Raw genomic sequence first — 14,615 nt, 5'->3', positions numbered from 1 at the left:
AGCTTCCAGTCTAAGGAAGAAGCAGCTGGCCGGGCAGGATGGGGAAACGGGGGGAGGGGGAGCAGCCTGCAGCCCCCCAGGATGGGGAACAATTCCTTTATACCCCTCCACCACCACCGAGGCAGGACTCAATTTCCCAGAATGCCCCTGTCATGCCATCATGTAAATTTTGGCCTCCCCTGTGGAGGACTCAATTTCCCAGAATGCCGGTTCACTGACTTCTCCCTAGTCTTGGCTCCTCCCCACTGTGGCAGTCGCGGGGCATGCTGGGAAGCTCATGTACGCGGTCTCAACTCTTCGAAAAGTCTCTGGTGATTTCTTGGACCTTTGCCTAGGTGAGAGGGGGAGCGGAGGGAGTCATTGGTCGGGGGCGGGCCGGGGCTCCCTCCTCGCCCTGCTCTGGCAGCTGAGACTTGCTGCTCCGAACTCCTTGGGGTGGGGGGTGGGGGGGTGAAGAGACCTGGGGGGAGAGGCGCGTGCGCACGTGACTGGAGAGGCTGAACGGGAGCCCCGGGCCTTGGGTAAATGCTTGTGGGGGGAGGGGCTGCCTCCGTGTCTGTCCGTCATTTTAAAGGACCCCAGAAAGAGGACAAACGCAGAAATGCCCGACTCAGGCCGGAGCCCGGGCGGGGCTTTGTCCCTTTCCCGGAGGAGAGAGAAGGGGTCGCCAGCCCCGGAGCCACGAGGCAGCTGGGGGAGGGGTGGTGGTGTATTGACGGGATGGGGGAGGGGCTGGCCAGGGCATGGTACCTGTGCCCACATGTCAGGAAAAGAGCCCGATCCTGGGCACTGAGGAAATGGCAGCACACTCTCCCCATCTCCACCTGATGCCCGGCTCCCCTCCAGCTCCCCCTCTCCCCAGTAACCCCTCCCCCCAGCAGGCTCCCCCAATGCACCCAGTGCAGTTTCTGAATGGAATGAAGCCAGAGATGACAGAGGGGGAGGGGAGGCTTCTTCCTGGCTAGTCCAAGGCTTTCTCCCAGCCTGACACTTCCTATTCCCCCCTGTGTGGGAGAGTCTGCCCTCAGGACAGGAAAGGGCCTGGAAGCCCCCCTGAGCCCTCCCCCTCTCTTCTCTCCCCCAGGCGCACACAGAGGAAGTCTCCCCCCTCTGGGCTGCCACCCCCTGAAGGACCTTAGGGTGGCCCCGCAGAGAGCCGGCAGCCAGAGGAATGGCCCCCCGGGACCGGGGGCTCCCCTCCCAGGTGAGTGCAGCCCCTCCCCAGGCCAGGCTGGAATCCAGCAGAACTCAGAGCTGTGTCTCTGCCAGGCCTCCAGGGTCAGCCCTGGCTGCCCCCCATCCACCCTGTTCTGGACTTTTCTGGCCTCCCGTTGCCCCTGCCTGGATGAGCTGCCCAGGTTCCACCAGACAGGCCCAGGCACTGGCCATTCCATCATCCTCCCCCCAGTGTGACATCTCTAGTTATCAGAATCCTCATAAGAGGATATTTTGGGTGCTTTCGCTGACTTTAGGCAGCCTTCACAGAAGCAGGTTAGGGAGGACAGAAACCTGCTGGGACAGTGAAAACTTGCACAACAGGAGGCTCCGGGAGGATGAGGAAGCTGCCCTGGCTCACAGTTTACAGGGTTGGGTCACAAATCTCAGATAAATACAGCCGAGGATCAGCTTTACGGGAATGACTTGAACCCTGGCCAGCCCTCTTCCAGGGCACAGACAGTGTGGAGGATGTTGGGCTCCCCTCAATGGCCAGCAGATGCTGTGGGACTGCAGCAGCCACTTAGGCTAGGCTGAGCAGGTCTGCTGTGGCTGTTTGTTACAAGGGAATCACTTTAAAAGACTGATATATATTAATTTAAGGTCGCCAAGGAATCAGCTATGTAATTCCTAATTGAAAAACTCAAGTCAGCCGTCAGCCTTTTTTGGAGTTTAATTACAATAGGAGCAAGAAAGGAATTAGAGATATATAGAGAGAGAGAAAGGGGAGAGAAGGGAATAGGGCTTAAATACCCCTTCTGTTTTTAGGCTGGGCCAAAAGGCCCAAGCCCTTAGATAGCTGGGGCAAAGAAAAGAGATCAGTCCCTATCACTCACGTGTCCAAAATGGAGAAACAGTCTCAGAGGCCCCCACCTTCAGCTTCCTTCAGAGCAAGCCTTCTCAGAGCCCAGGAACCACACCGACCAAAAACTCCAACCACCTCCGCCTATCTCCAGACCCTCCTATCTTTAAGGACACCATCCAAGTTGCCTCCCTTCAGTCCTCACATCTACCCATCACTCTTCATCAATTTCCCTGTCAATGGAGGCTCTCGCTTAACCCAGGACCGCCCAGAGGTTTCTGGCTTTTGCACATGTCTGTTGAAGGTCATATTTTCAAATGATTAAATCTATACTCCTTTGCTACAGCCCTTTCTAAATCCTGTTAACCTGAGTAGGGTAGAGATTGGAATAATTAAATTTTGATCTAGGCTGCAGCCCTTACTCAATCCTGTTAGGACTGAATAGGGTGGAGATTGATTCCAAGTATCTCCATTGTATCAATTCTAAAATCAATCATGACTCAAAGAAATTCCTGTTCTATGCTTAAGCATAGGTCAAAGTCCTTTCCATTGTTCAGCAAAAGGTTTCTGTCCTAAAGTAATCTTAAGAAGGGAAGAGAAGGAACCTCCCATGCCAATGGGGTTCCCATTCCAATAGACTATCAGTAAGAAATTTTCCAAGTATGAAATATCCCAATGGTGAAATTTCCAACATTTATAAGTCTAAGGAATTTTGAGGTTTACATGTTGGTGGCCTGGAGTGCCTGCAGAGGTTCTGGCTCAGCACCCTTGATTAGTTTATTGATTAGGCACTATAGTGATCCTTTGGGGGAGGGTAAAGGGAATGGTAGAGCTCAATAGAGAAATGATTCAGGTGTAGTTTAGGGAGGGATTTTAATCAAAGTTCCAAGTCATTTAAGTATGTAGATATGAGAGGAGTGAAGAAAGTTTTTTAACAGTTTAATAGCCTATTTCCATTAATTGAGTAAACAGAGTAGTTGAATGTAAAAGGTGTTGTTGTGATAAGGAATTTATGGAGCTTCTGTAAGAGCAGAGTTTAGATCAGAGAAAGGATTTTCCCACTGTTCTGCTGTCCCCTTTAAGAAAGAGAACAGATATCTGGCAGGGGTCACTGTAAGGGGCCTAGGCTAGGAGACAGGCAGCTGGAAGTTGTGGAGGGAGTCTCTCTTACTTCACTTGAAGACAGCTGGTGGCTGGGTCATTCTCAAACAGAAGGAAGATTTGTTTGAGAGAAAGTGTGTTTTGTGGGGATTTTCCCCTGTGAACCACAGGAGGAAGGAAGAACAGTTTTGTTAATGGAGAGACACTTTGACCATTGGAGTGAAGGAAGCAGAACCTGTGAGAGGCCTGCTGAAGGGAGAGAGAAACTGCTTCACCATCTCCCTCATGAGAGGGAAGTTAAATTTTAGTCAGTGACTGTAGTTGACTGGAGTGTTTACTTTGGTAGAGAAAGAAGAATCTCCTTGAGGAGCCAGTTTTGGGGTTGTGTTATTTAGTTTTAGGGATTTATAGATTTCCTACCTTACTCCTAACTCCTATTTCTACCTCCTGTTTTCCTTTTTTACTTCTCCTCTATAATAAATTCTAGTTTTATTAGACTGCATCCGGCCTTCAATTTGCCACCTGAAAGCATCTTGGCCCTGACAGCTTTATTTTAGTTATAACAGCTTTTAATTAATAGTATGGTTGTTAATACCACCAGCTATTATTTACCCATAACAGAGTGAATGTTTTAGTGCTCATAAGATCAAACAATTCCTGTGTTTTGAAGCAATGAAGAGCATCAATATTTGATCTCTGAGGTCAGTATCAAATTAGGTAGGTCCAGTTATACCAGTGAATCCATAAGTTAAAATAAATTGTACCAAAAAATTTAGAAGCAGAACCCTTTAAAAGAATCATTTGACCAGTATAATTTTATACTTAATATTTACCCAAACTATGATCATTACATGACATGACATTTTTGAAACTTGTATAATAACAGCAATACAGACACCATCTTATGAAATCTGATGGACAATTTGCAAATACAGAATCCTGATTTCATATTTAGAATCTGGAAATTTGTTGTTTAACACAATTAAGATTTAAGATGTTACTTCATAAGAATAAAAACACATTCTAATTCTCCTCATTGATCACTGGTAATATTTTCCTCCTAGAATACACAGTACATGCTATCTTCTCAGAAATTCTTCAAAAAAATATTCTTACCAGATCAACTCTTGACTCTTGTGATGAGGAGGAGTTTCAGATCACCTTCTCTTTTTCTCCTCCAGAGAATCTCATACTGCATTCATAGAGCACTTCCCATCTCTCTCATTCTAAGAGGGAAAAGCATTTCAGAGTAACAACACACTTCTCCAGGTTTTACTCTTCATGACATGATTCTCACTTCAGACACAAAATACTTTTGTCAATATTCCATTGGGCTCTGAATGACTGGTCTGCAGTGCTGACTGTCAGTCTTGAAGGTTAGGAGTTTAGGTAAATTCTCTTTTGTGCTTCAGTTTCCTTCAGGGAGTGGATGAGGATTGTACCAGATATATTCTGAGCTCTAAATTTTGTGCCTTTTACTGGTTTAGGGGTCAATAACATTCAAGGATGTGGCTGTGGACTTCACCCAGGAAGAGTGGTGTCTATTGGACCATTCTCAGAAAGAGCTGTACCTGGAGGTCATGCTGGAGAATGTACAAAATCTACTCTCTGTGGGTAAGGACCATTTTCTTTGTTAATTCTGAATCTGTCATTAATAGAATGTCTTTAAGCCAGATGTACAGGATTTTGAGCCTTTCTCGATTAAAAAAGCAAAAGTGCTGATCTCTGCCCAGGGTTCTACTTGTGCCTGCTTTTCAATTAAAAAAAGAAGAAAGAAAAAGAAGTCTTTGAATTCTGTGATGGGAAGCTGACACATTCCTTTCTTACCCCTAAGATTGTTTCTCCTCTTTTTTGGATAGCTTCAGGTGAAAACTGAAACCAGTGTTACAGATTTACATTCCTTAAACTAATCTCAGTGGTCATCTAGTCCAGCCCCTAATTAGACTTGAACATTGTGTGCAAATGCTCTGTTTATACTGAAGCAGCTTTTCCTTAAAGATGGACATTGAAGGGAACACTCTACCTGCCAAGGCAACCTCTGCCCCTTTGGGCTGGATCTGGTCTTTAGATAGAATTTCTTGTTATTAAATATTAGAGAGGTGAAGCCAAGAAGGCAGCATAGCAGAAGCAAAAGCTTGACCTGCCCTGAGAATGGCAAAGCAACCTTAAAATGTGCTTTTTTAAATGACTAGAGTCACAGAACAAACATGGGTAAGAGTGAGGTGACTCTCCTGAGGAAAACAACTTAATAGTCAGAAAGGGTGTGTTTTGAGGGATAAGGAGGGAACTGGAAGTAAAACTGCACACAGAGGAGTGATATGAAGAGGGGGTTGGTCAGCAACACCCTGCTGTTATCTGGGGTCCTACAAGGGTCCTACGAAGTCCCGTTGGGGTAAGGAGGTGGAGAGGATCATAAGAAGATCAGCCGAATTCATAAGAAACTAAATGAATTGTACAAAAAACCAAGCCATTCGCAAATCAACAAATGGGCAAGGAATATGAATAGGCAATTTTCAGAAAAAACAAAACAAAACTATTAATAACCACATGAAAAGTGTTTTAAATCTCTTATAATTAGAGAAATGCAAATCAAAACAATTCTGAAGTTCCACTTCACACCTTGCAGATTGGCTAACATGACAGCAATGGAAAGTAATGAATGCTGGAGGGGATGTGGCAAATTTGGGACATTAATCCACTGCTGGTGGACTGGCGGAGTTGTGAATTGAACCAGCCATTCTGGATGCCAATTTGGAACTATGTCCAGTGGGCTTTAGAAGACTACCTGCCCTTTGATCCAGCCATACCACTGCTGAGTTAATACTTCAAAGAGATAATAAGGAAAAAAGACCTGTGTAAAAATATTCATAGCCATGGTCTTTGTGGTGGCAAAAAGTTAGAAAATGAGAGGGTGGGGATTGGGGAATGGCTAAACAAATTTGGTTATCTGTTGGTAATGGAATAGTATTGTGCTAAAGGGAATACTGAACTGGAGGAATTCCATGGGAACGGCAATGACCTCCAGGAATTGATTCAGAGTGAAAGGAGCAGAACCAGGAGAACCTTATATGCAGAAACAGATACACTGTGGTACAATCAAATGTAATGGACTTCTCTACTAGCAGCAATGCAATGATCAGGACAATTCTGAGGGACTTATGAGAAAGAATGCTATCTATATTCAGAGAAAGAACTGTGGGAGCAGAAACATGGAAGAAAAACAACTGCTTGACCACATGGATCGGATCGATGGGGATAGGATTGGGGTTGTAGAGTATAAACGATCACCCTAGTGCAGATATCAATAATATGGAAATAGGTCTTGATCAAACACATGTAAAACCCAATGGTACTGCTTGTTGGCTATGGGAGTGGGTGGGAGGACGTGAGGGAAGGAACATGAATCATATAACTGTGGAAGATTTTTCTTAATAAGAAACAAAAAAGAAAAAAGAAGGGTGGCTGAATCAAAAGGATCACTGACACAGATAGTAACTCATGGCTTCAATGGCAACTTTATTGAGGGAAGGCATGATTCTTATAGTAAACTGAGTTGTTATTATATTTAGCAACCAATCATAATGAGTGGTTACCCCAAACATACACATCTATATGGTTACAAGCAATGTTTACATGACAATGGATAACCAAGGTATCCATGACATACATGAACACAAATTCAAGGTGGTGTCTCTTCTATTAGGGTCTCCAGGGATATGATAGAGAAACCTAGAGTTTCCAGAGCAAGCTGTACTAGGTTCATACCTATGTCACTCAGGCTTATTCAATGTATTCCTTTACCTAAGGGTCCAACAACTCAGGGGCTATCGGAGGAGTGCTGACAATCCATCCTCCAACTACTGCTCTAGGTTCTGTTCCTGGGTACAAGCTAAAATAGATACTCTGTTAACTTTATTTAGTCTATGTTATTAGAGCTTCTTATGCCCTACCCTTGGAATACAAAGGCCTGCCACAAGGCTATAGTAAGGCTCCAAAGTCACTTGGCTAGTTCAAGCCTGTCATAAAGCCTATAGCCCCAGAGCAAAGTAGCTCCCAGTTCTCTGAGCCCTGCAAGCCATCAGCAGTCTCTAGAGGTGAATAAAAAAGCAGCTTTCAGAGTACCTAGCCACAGACCATGGTACCACCTTGGAAGAAATAAAAGTGGCAGAAAACCAGAACTCCCAATTTCTAATCACTTACCCCTTCATTACCAGCTGCCTTTAATTTCTAGATGATGGAGGTTGTGGACTGTGCCTTTCCTTCTTTTACCAGAGGTAAATTAAAGATGGAATTTTCTGATTTCAGATGGTTTCCAAAATCTCTGTCCTCCTGCAGATGTACCAACAGTGTGAATATAACAGAAACCATTCTGTAGGCCTTACCCTTTACTTTAAGAGGACCATATTTTTTATTTTTCTCTCCTGATCCCTTCCTTCTTTCTTATGCCCAGGGCTTCCAGTAACTAGAGAACATTTAATCTCCTGTTTTCAGCAAGGGAAAGCACCATGGCTGCTAGAGCAAAAGGGCCCAAGGAGCTCTTCTCCCGGTGAGTGAGTTGAAAGCAGGTATATAAGGGCTGTTATCCCAAAAGACTTTTATCTGTTGTGGTGAAGAGAGTGCTACACTTTGGAGCCTACACACCAATACTGAAGCATGCTACTGTTCATTTCCTGAGAAATGGATATTAAACTCAGTATAGGGCATGAGACATAATTTATGTTAGATTGTAAAATAAGATGAATATTGAGTATGTTTGCACTTGAAGGCATACAATCTTTTTATCTGTAGAGAAAAGAAAATTTGTATTCCATTTTGAAAATTATTGCATGTGAGTTAAAAAGTGAAGTTTTTCTTTTTAACATACAAAATTTACCAAGAATGACCATGTGATAGTATATACAAAATGATGAGAACAGAACATTTGAAAGCTTGCCTGAGATTCACAAAATTATAAGAATAATGCACAAATGACTTTTTAGCAAAGAAAAGGCAATGGAGAAAGACTGTCCAATATTTTAGACCAAGCATGCTCAGGCACAGGATTTGTGAATTTATAGGCTAACTGCAAGAAAGTTGGTCAGTCATTCCTTCATTCTTTACTCAATATATAAATCACAAAATATGAGAATATTGGATCTAACTGTGTCATATATCCATTTTGAGGTTTTATTGTTATTATATGTGAAGGTCTTTCTAAAATTATCCATATGACCAAATGGTGTATCCAAAGATTGGTGCTACTTGTTGCACTTTGATAACTCCTTTTTGCCTGGGGAAATAAAATAAAAATCAGTTTACTTTCTGCCATTGGATGAAAGCACTTATATTTCTGTGTGTCCGTATGTGTGTCCTTCTTCGTTCTGTGTTTATATCATTATTTGTTTTTTTTCAGCGGTAAATTTTGAAGCGAAGGTGATGTGTACAAAACTGAGCCCTTTTGTGGACGGATCTGGCCCCCAAAGATGCACGAATGAGGATCCGCATGACTTCATTTGGAGAGAAATCTGTGATTCTACTATCAAAGTAAATAAAAATCCAAAGAGTGACTGTGAAATTGATGAAACTGCAGAGAAATTCAGCCAATATTCAGTCCTAACTCAGTACACAAAATTGACCTCAGGAAATGACTGTTGTCAGGATGGCAAATATAGGAAATGCTTTCCTGAAGAAGTACGATTTGTTCAGTCACCTAACAAACCTGAAATGCCCATGTATCAAGGTAAGGTAGGAGGAATGGCCTTTGGGTGGAGTTTAGACTTCATTAGACATCCAAAAAGTAAACCTATCAATATGGTTTCTGTGAATAATAAAGGCGGGGGACCTTTAAGTCAGGAATCTAAGCTTGTTGCACATCACAGAATCCATACTAGAGAGAAACCTTATGAATGTAAACAGTATAGAAAAGATTTTACAGAGAGGGGATCTTTTGTTAAGCATCAGATCATCCACATGGGAGAGAAACCTTATAAATGTCAACACTGTGGAAAGGCTTTCGCACAGAGGGACTCTCTTGTTAAACATGAGAGAATCCACACTGGAGAGAAACCTTATGAATGTCAACACTGTGGAAAGGCTTTTAGACAGAGAGGCCATCTTACTGCACATCAGAGAATCCACAGTGGAGAGAAACCTTATAAATGTGAATACTGTGGGAAGCATTTCAGACAGAGGGGAAGACTTGTTGCACATCAGAGCATCCACACTAGTGGGAAGCCTTATGAATGTAAACAATGTGGAAAGGCTTTTATAGAGAAGGGATCTCTTGCTAAGCATCAGAGAATTCACACTGGAGAGAAACCTTATGAATGTCAACACTGTGGAAAGGCTTTCAGAGAGAGGGGCAATCTTAATGATCATCAGCGCATCCACACTGGAGAGAAACCTTATGAATGTCAACACTGTGGAAAGGCTTTCAGACAGAGGGGAAGACTTGTTGCACATCAGAGAATCCACAGTGGAGAGAAACCTCATGAATGTCAACAATGTGGAAAGGCTTTTACAGAGAAGGGATCTCTTACTGCACATCAGAGAATTCACACTGGAGAGAAACCTTATGAATGTCAACACTGTGGAAAGGCTTTCACAGAGAGGGGCAGTCTTTATGCTCATCAGCGCATCCACACTGGAGAGAAACCTTATGAATGTCAACACTGTGGAAAGGCTTTTGCACAGAGGGACTCTCTTGTTACACATGAAAGAATCCACACTGGAGAGAAACCTTATGAATGTCAACACTGTGGAAAGGCTTTCGCATACAGGGACTCTCTTGTTAAACATGAGAGAATCCACACTGGAGAGAAACCTTATGAATGTCAACACTGTGGAAAGGCTTTTGGACAGAGAGGCAATCTTACTGCACATCAGAGAATCCACAGTGGAGAGAAACCTTATAAATGTCAACACTGTGGAAAGCATTTCAGACAGAGGGGAAGACTTGTTGCACATCAGAGCATCCACACTAGTGGGAAACCTTATGAATGTAAACAATGTGGAAAAGCTTTTATAGAGAAGGGATCTCTTGCTAAGCATCAGAGTATCCACACTGGAGAGAAACCTTATGAATGTCAACACTGTGGAAAGACTTTCAGACAGAGACACAATCTTACTGCACATCAGAGAATCCACAGTGGAGAGAAACCTCATGAATGTCAACAATGTGGGAAGGCTTTTACAGAAAAGGGATCTCTTACTGCTCATCAGAGAGTTCACACTGGAGAGAAACCTTATGAATGTCAACACTGTGGAAAGGCTTTCGCACACAGGGACTCTCTTGTTAAACATGAGAGAATCCACACTGGAGAGAAACCTTATGAATGTCAACACTGTGGAAAGGCTTTCGCACATAGGCAAAATCTTACTGCACATCAGATAATCCACAGTGGAGAGAAACCTTATAAATGTGAATACTGTGGAAAACATTTCAGATGGAGGGGAAGACTTGTTGCACATCAGAGCATCCACCCTAGTGGGAAACCTTATGAATGTAAACAATGTGGAAAGGCTTTTATAGAGAAGGGATCTCTTGCTAAGCATCAGAGTATCCACACTGGAGAGAAACCTTATGAATGTCAACACTGTGGAAAGACTTTCAGACAGAGACACAATCTTACTGCACATCAGAGAATCCACAGTGGAGAGAAACCTCATGAATGTCAACAATGTGGAAAGGCTTTCACAGAGAAGGGCAATCTTTATGTTCATCAGAGAGTTCACACTGGAGAGAAACCTTATGAATGTCAACACTGTGGAAAGGCTTTCGCACACAGGAACTCTCTTGTTAAACATGAGAGAATCCACACTGGAGAGAAACCTTATGAATGTCAACACTGTGGAAAGACTTTTACAGAGAAGGGATCTCTTGTTAAGCATCAGATCATCCACACTGGAGAGAAACCTTAGGAATGCCAACAATGTGGAAAGGCTTTTACAGAGAAGGGATCTCTTGCTAAGCATCAGAGCAACCACACTGGAGCGGAACCTTATGAATGTCAGCACTGTGGAAAGGCTTTCAGACAGAGGCACAATCTTATTGCACATCAGAGAATCCACAGTGGAGCAAAAGCTCATGAATGTCAACAATGTGGCAAGGCTTTCACACAGAGGGGCTCTCTTGTTAAACATGAGAGAATCTACACTTGAGAGAAATCTTATGACTGTAAACAATGTGGAAAGACTTGCACAGAGGGCCTGCCTTGCAACACATTAGAGAATCCACAATGTAGAGAAACCTTATGAATGTAAACAATGTGGAAAGGCATTTACGTGTAGGGGCTATGTTGCTATACATCAGATAATCCACAAAGGAGAGAATCCTTATGAATGTCAACACTATGGAAAGGCTTTCTCACAGAGGTGCAACCTTATTGCACTTCAGAGTATCCACACTGGAGAGAAACCTTATGAATGTAAACACTGGAAAGACTTTCACATGGAAGAGCTCTGTTACAGACAAAAGAGTGGTTGGCATTAACTGTGACCGGGGAAATATGGTTTTTAATAAAAATATTCCCAAATATTAAATGTACCCAAGTCAGCTGGGTTTTATAGAGATTTTAATTAATACAAATTGAGGAATTAATGAAAGGGAGAGAGTAAAAGGAAATAATGAGAAAAGGGCTAGGCCAGCCTAGGCTTAAGCCTTAAGAGAGATCAGTCAGTCTTTAATCCACTCACCACAAGATTTGTCCCAAGCAAGATTCTAGTGTTCAGAGAGACCCACCAGTTTAACTCAGGAAGCTCCACTTCAGCTTCCTAGGCTGCATCTCCAGAGGCTTTCTGGCATCCTTTCAAAGAGAATTTTCTCCTATATCACCTCCCCTAAGTTTTCACATCTACCAATCCAGTAGACGTTTTCACAGGAGTGACCATTCTTAATGCACAACTTCTTTAGTTCTCAATTTCTCTGGGTAGACTAATACTTCTGAGTAAGTTCACACCTCTTTGCCCCTTGCAAGTTTGCAAGTTGCCTGACCTTTTATAGGTACTTAGAACCTTTTTGTATTAGATCTAAAAATAGACTTAGCTTAAGGCTTTTGGCCTCACTATAATTATAAGTTAAGTACCTTCATTGTTCACTAAGGAGCTTACAACTTTATCTTCCCCTAAAGTATGCTTAAGTATGGGTGGAATAATGTTAGAATTCTCACATTCCTGAAGAAGTCCCTTCATTGTTTAAAATGAGGAATGGTCTTAACCAATTGTTCTAGGGTAGAGTCTGAGAATTTTTTAACATTCAGAAGTCTGAGAAATTTTAATATTCACAGCTCTCTGACTACACATCAGAGCATCCACACTGTAGAGAAACCTCATAAATCTTATAAATGTAACCTGTGGAAAGGCTTTTACAGTGAGGTGCTATCTTTTTAAACATGAGAGAAACTTTATCAATGTAAACACTGGACAGGCTTTTACATGTAGGGGATCTCTTGCTAAGCATCAGAACATCCACGCTGGAGAGAAACCTTATGAATTTAAAACATTATGTAAAGAGTTTCACACTAAGGAGCAATATTGCCAGACATCAGACAATCCACACTGGAGACAAACCTCATCAATGTAAACATGGAAAGAATTTTACATGGAGGGAATCTCTTTCGGGACATCAGACAATCCCAGACAGGAGAGAAACCTTATTGTATGGAATAAAATCATGCTTTATTCTTCAGCATGTATTAATTAGTATTAGTAATCTTTGACAACTTCCTACTGAAAAGTTGTGAACATCTGGTGATGTCAGAATGGAGATACTAATCTTTCCTTATAAACAGGAGAACAATCCCCCTCCCCAGCATCTTTTTACATACATAAATATACACTTTCAACTCATTATTTCCTTATGTGTCTAAAACCTTGTCTGTTTAAAAATTCAGATTCAGAATATGTGAAGGGCATCATGTAATGGATTGGGGCATGAGGATAGAATGGCAGCAGGGAAAAAGCAACAGAGTCAATAAATCAGGAGACGGGTCAAAGTGGATGTCCCTTGCACTGCCCCCTAGAGTGCCCCTCTGGGAGGACCAAATGAAATTGAAAGCCACACTTGGCTCCTGAGACTTGATGTGTAAGATTTAGTGGACAGGGAAAAGTTTGATAGACTGAGGCAAGAGCAGATTTTGCTCTCTTATAGTTTCGTTTCTTGCTGGACTTTCCTGTGAGTGTGCCTATGGGACCCTAATTGCACAGACAGAATAGCAAGCTAAATGGAGCAACCAGGAAAGTAACATCTCTCCTCTTTTCCCCTTTTTCTGGAGGCCCCAAGACACAAGGGGCAGCCATGAGACCACTGCATGCTTGCCACCCTGGCATCCACAGTACTGTCTCTGTTCCTGGGACAGCCTGCTGTGAATTTTAAAACTACTCCACCCTAATCATGCTGTATTTTAGAAGAACTGATTTAGCCATTTCCAGATTAGTAACAATGGAGATACTTGGTCTACAAGAATCAGGTCTTGGGAATTCTACATTTCTCCACCCTAATTAGTTTGACAAGGTCAGGAATGTCTACACTGGAAGGGTAAAGAGGTCAGAGATAGGAAATACTCCACTCTTACGTGCTTTGAAATTGACCCATCAACAAATATCATCTGCAATGGGGATAAACTAAATCCATTCCCATTAAGATTAGGAGTGAAACAAGGATGCCCATTATCACCTCTATTATTTGACATTGTATTAGAAACACTAGCAGTAGCAATTAGAGAAGAAAAAGAAATTGAAGGCATTAAAATAGGCAAGGAGGAGACCAAATTATCGCTCTTTGCAGATGACATGATGGTCTACTTAAAGAATCCTAGAAATTCAACCAAAAAGCTAATCGAAATAATCAACAACTTTAGCAAAGTTGCAGGATACAAAATAAACCCACATAAGTCATCATCATTTCTATATAATTCCAACAGAGCTCAGCAGCAAGAACTAGAAAGAGAAATCCCATTCAAAATTACCTTAGACAAAATAAAATACTTAGGAATCTATTTGCCGAGACAAACACAGGAACTATATGAACACAACTACAAAACACTTTCCAACAACTAAAACTAGACTTGAACAATTGGAAGAACATTAACAGTTCATGGGTAGGATGAGCCAATATAATAAAAATGACCATCCTACCCAAACTCATCTATCTATTTATCTCATGGGCTGGGGGAGGAGCTGAGGGAGACCCTCCTCAGCTGGCTCAGAGACCCAGGAGACCCTGAGGAAGCAGCTGTTTCCCCCCAGATCCTCTCTGGACCACCTACCCCACAGTCACTGGCTCAGGCTCTTATTCTCTGGATTCCACAGTGGGGAAACTGAGGCAAAGGCTGGAGAAGGGCTGTGGCTAGGCTCCCCCATCCGGTCAGTATCTGAGACCATGTTTGAGCCCAGATCTTGGGGTTCCAGGCAGGAGGGAAGCCCCCATGTCACCTGATTCCTCCACCTGGAGATGGGGTTGGCCCCTCCTTTGGGGAGCCCCTGGGGTCCCCCCAAAGCAGGAGCAGCAGGATGTTCAGAG

General features: G+C 42.8%; 1 protein-coding gene across 1 annotated transcript; it reads left to right on the top strand.

Moving 5' to 3' along the window:
• The first annotated feature begins 213 nt into the window (after positions 1-213).
• LOC103093011 (zinc finger protein 420-like) lies at positions 214-12,946 on the top strand. The gene is made up of 5 exons (XM_056820319.1): positions 214-335; positions 1,085-1,204; positions 4,606-4,732; positions 7,569-7,664; positions 8,511-12,946. The coding sequence occupies exons 2-5, from the start codon at positions 1,172-1,174 to the stop codon at positions 11,015-11,017; spliced, it is 2,763 nt and encodes a 920-aa protein (XP_056676297.1). The 5' UTR covers positions 214-335; positions 1,085-1,171; the 3' UTR covers positions 11,018-12,946.
• The last annotated feature ends 1,669 nt before the right edge of the window (positions 12,947-14,615 follow it).

Source organism: Monodelphis domestica, chromosome 3 (genome assembly GCF_027887165.1).
Source record: "Monodelphis domestica isolate mMonDom1 chromosome 3, mMonDom1.pri, whole genome shotgun sequence".
Classification (NCBI taxonomy): domain Eukaryota; kingdom Metazoa; phylum Chordata; class Mammalia; order Didelphimorphia; family Didelphidae; genus Monodelphis; species Monodelphis domestica.
Note: the sequence above shows the minus strand (reverse complement) of the source record. Positions and strands in the feature narration are given on the sequence as shown.

Coding starts and splice junctions, on each gene's coding strand:
- LOC103093011 (XM_056820319.1), top strand. CDS start 1,172: ATGGCCCCCCGGGACCGGGGGCTCCCCTCCCAG. Junction 1,205..4,605: donor ACCGGGGGCTCCCCTCCCAG/GTGAGTGCAGCC, acceptor TTACTGGTTTAG/GGGTCAATAACATTCAAGGA. Junction 4,733..7,568: donor ACAAAATCTACTCTCTGTGG/GTAAGGACCATT, acceptor TCTTATGCCCAG/GGCTTCCAGTAACTAGAGAA.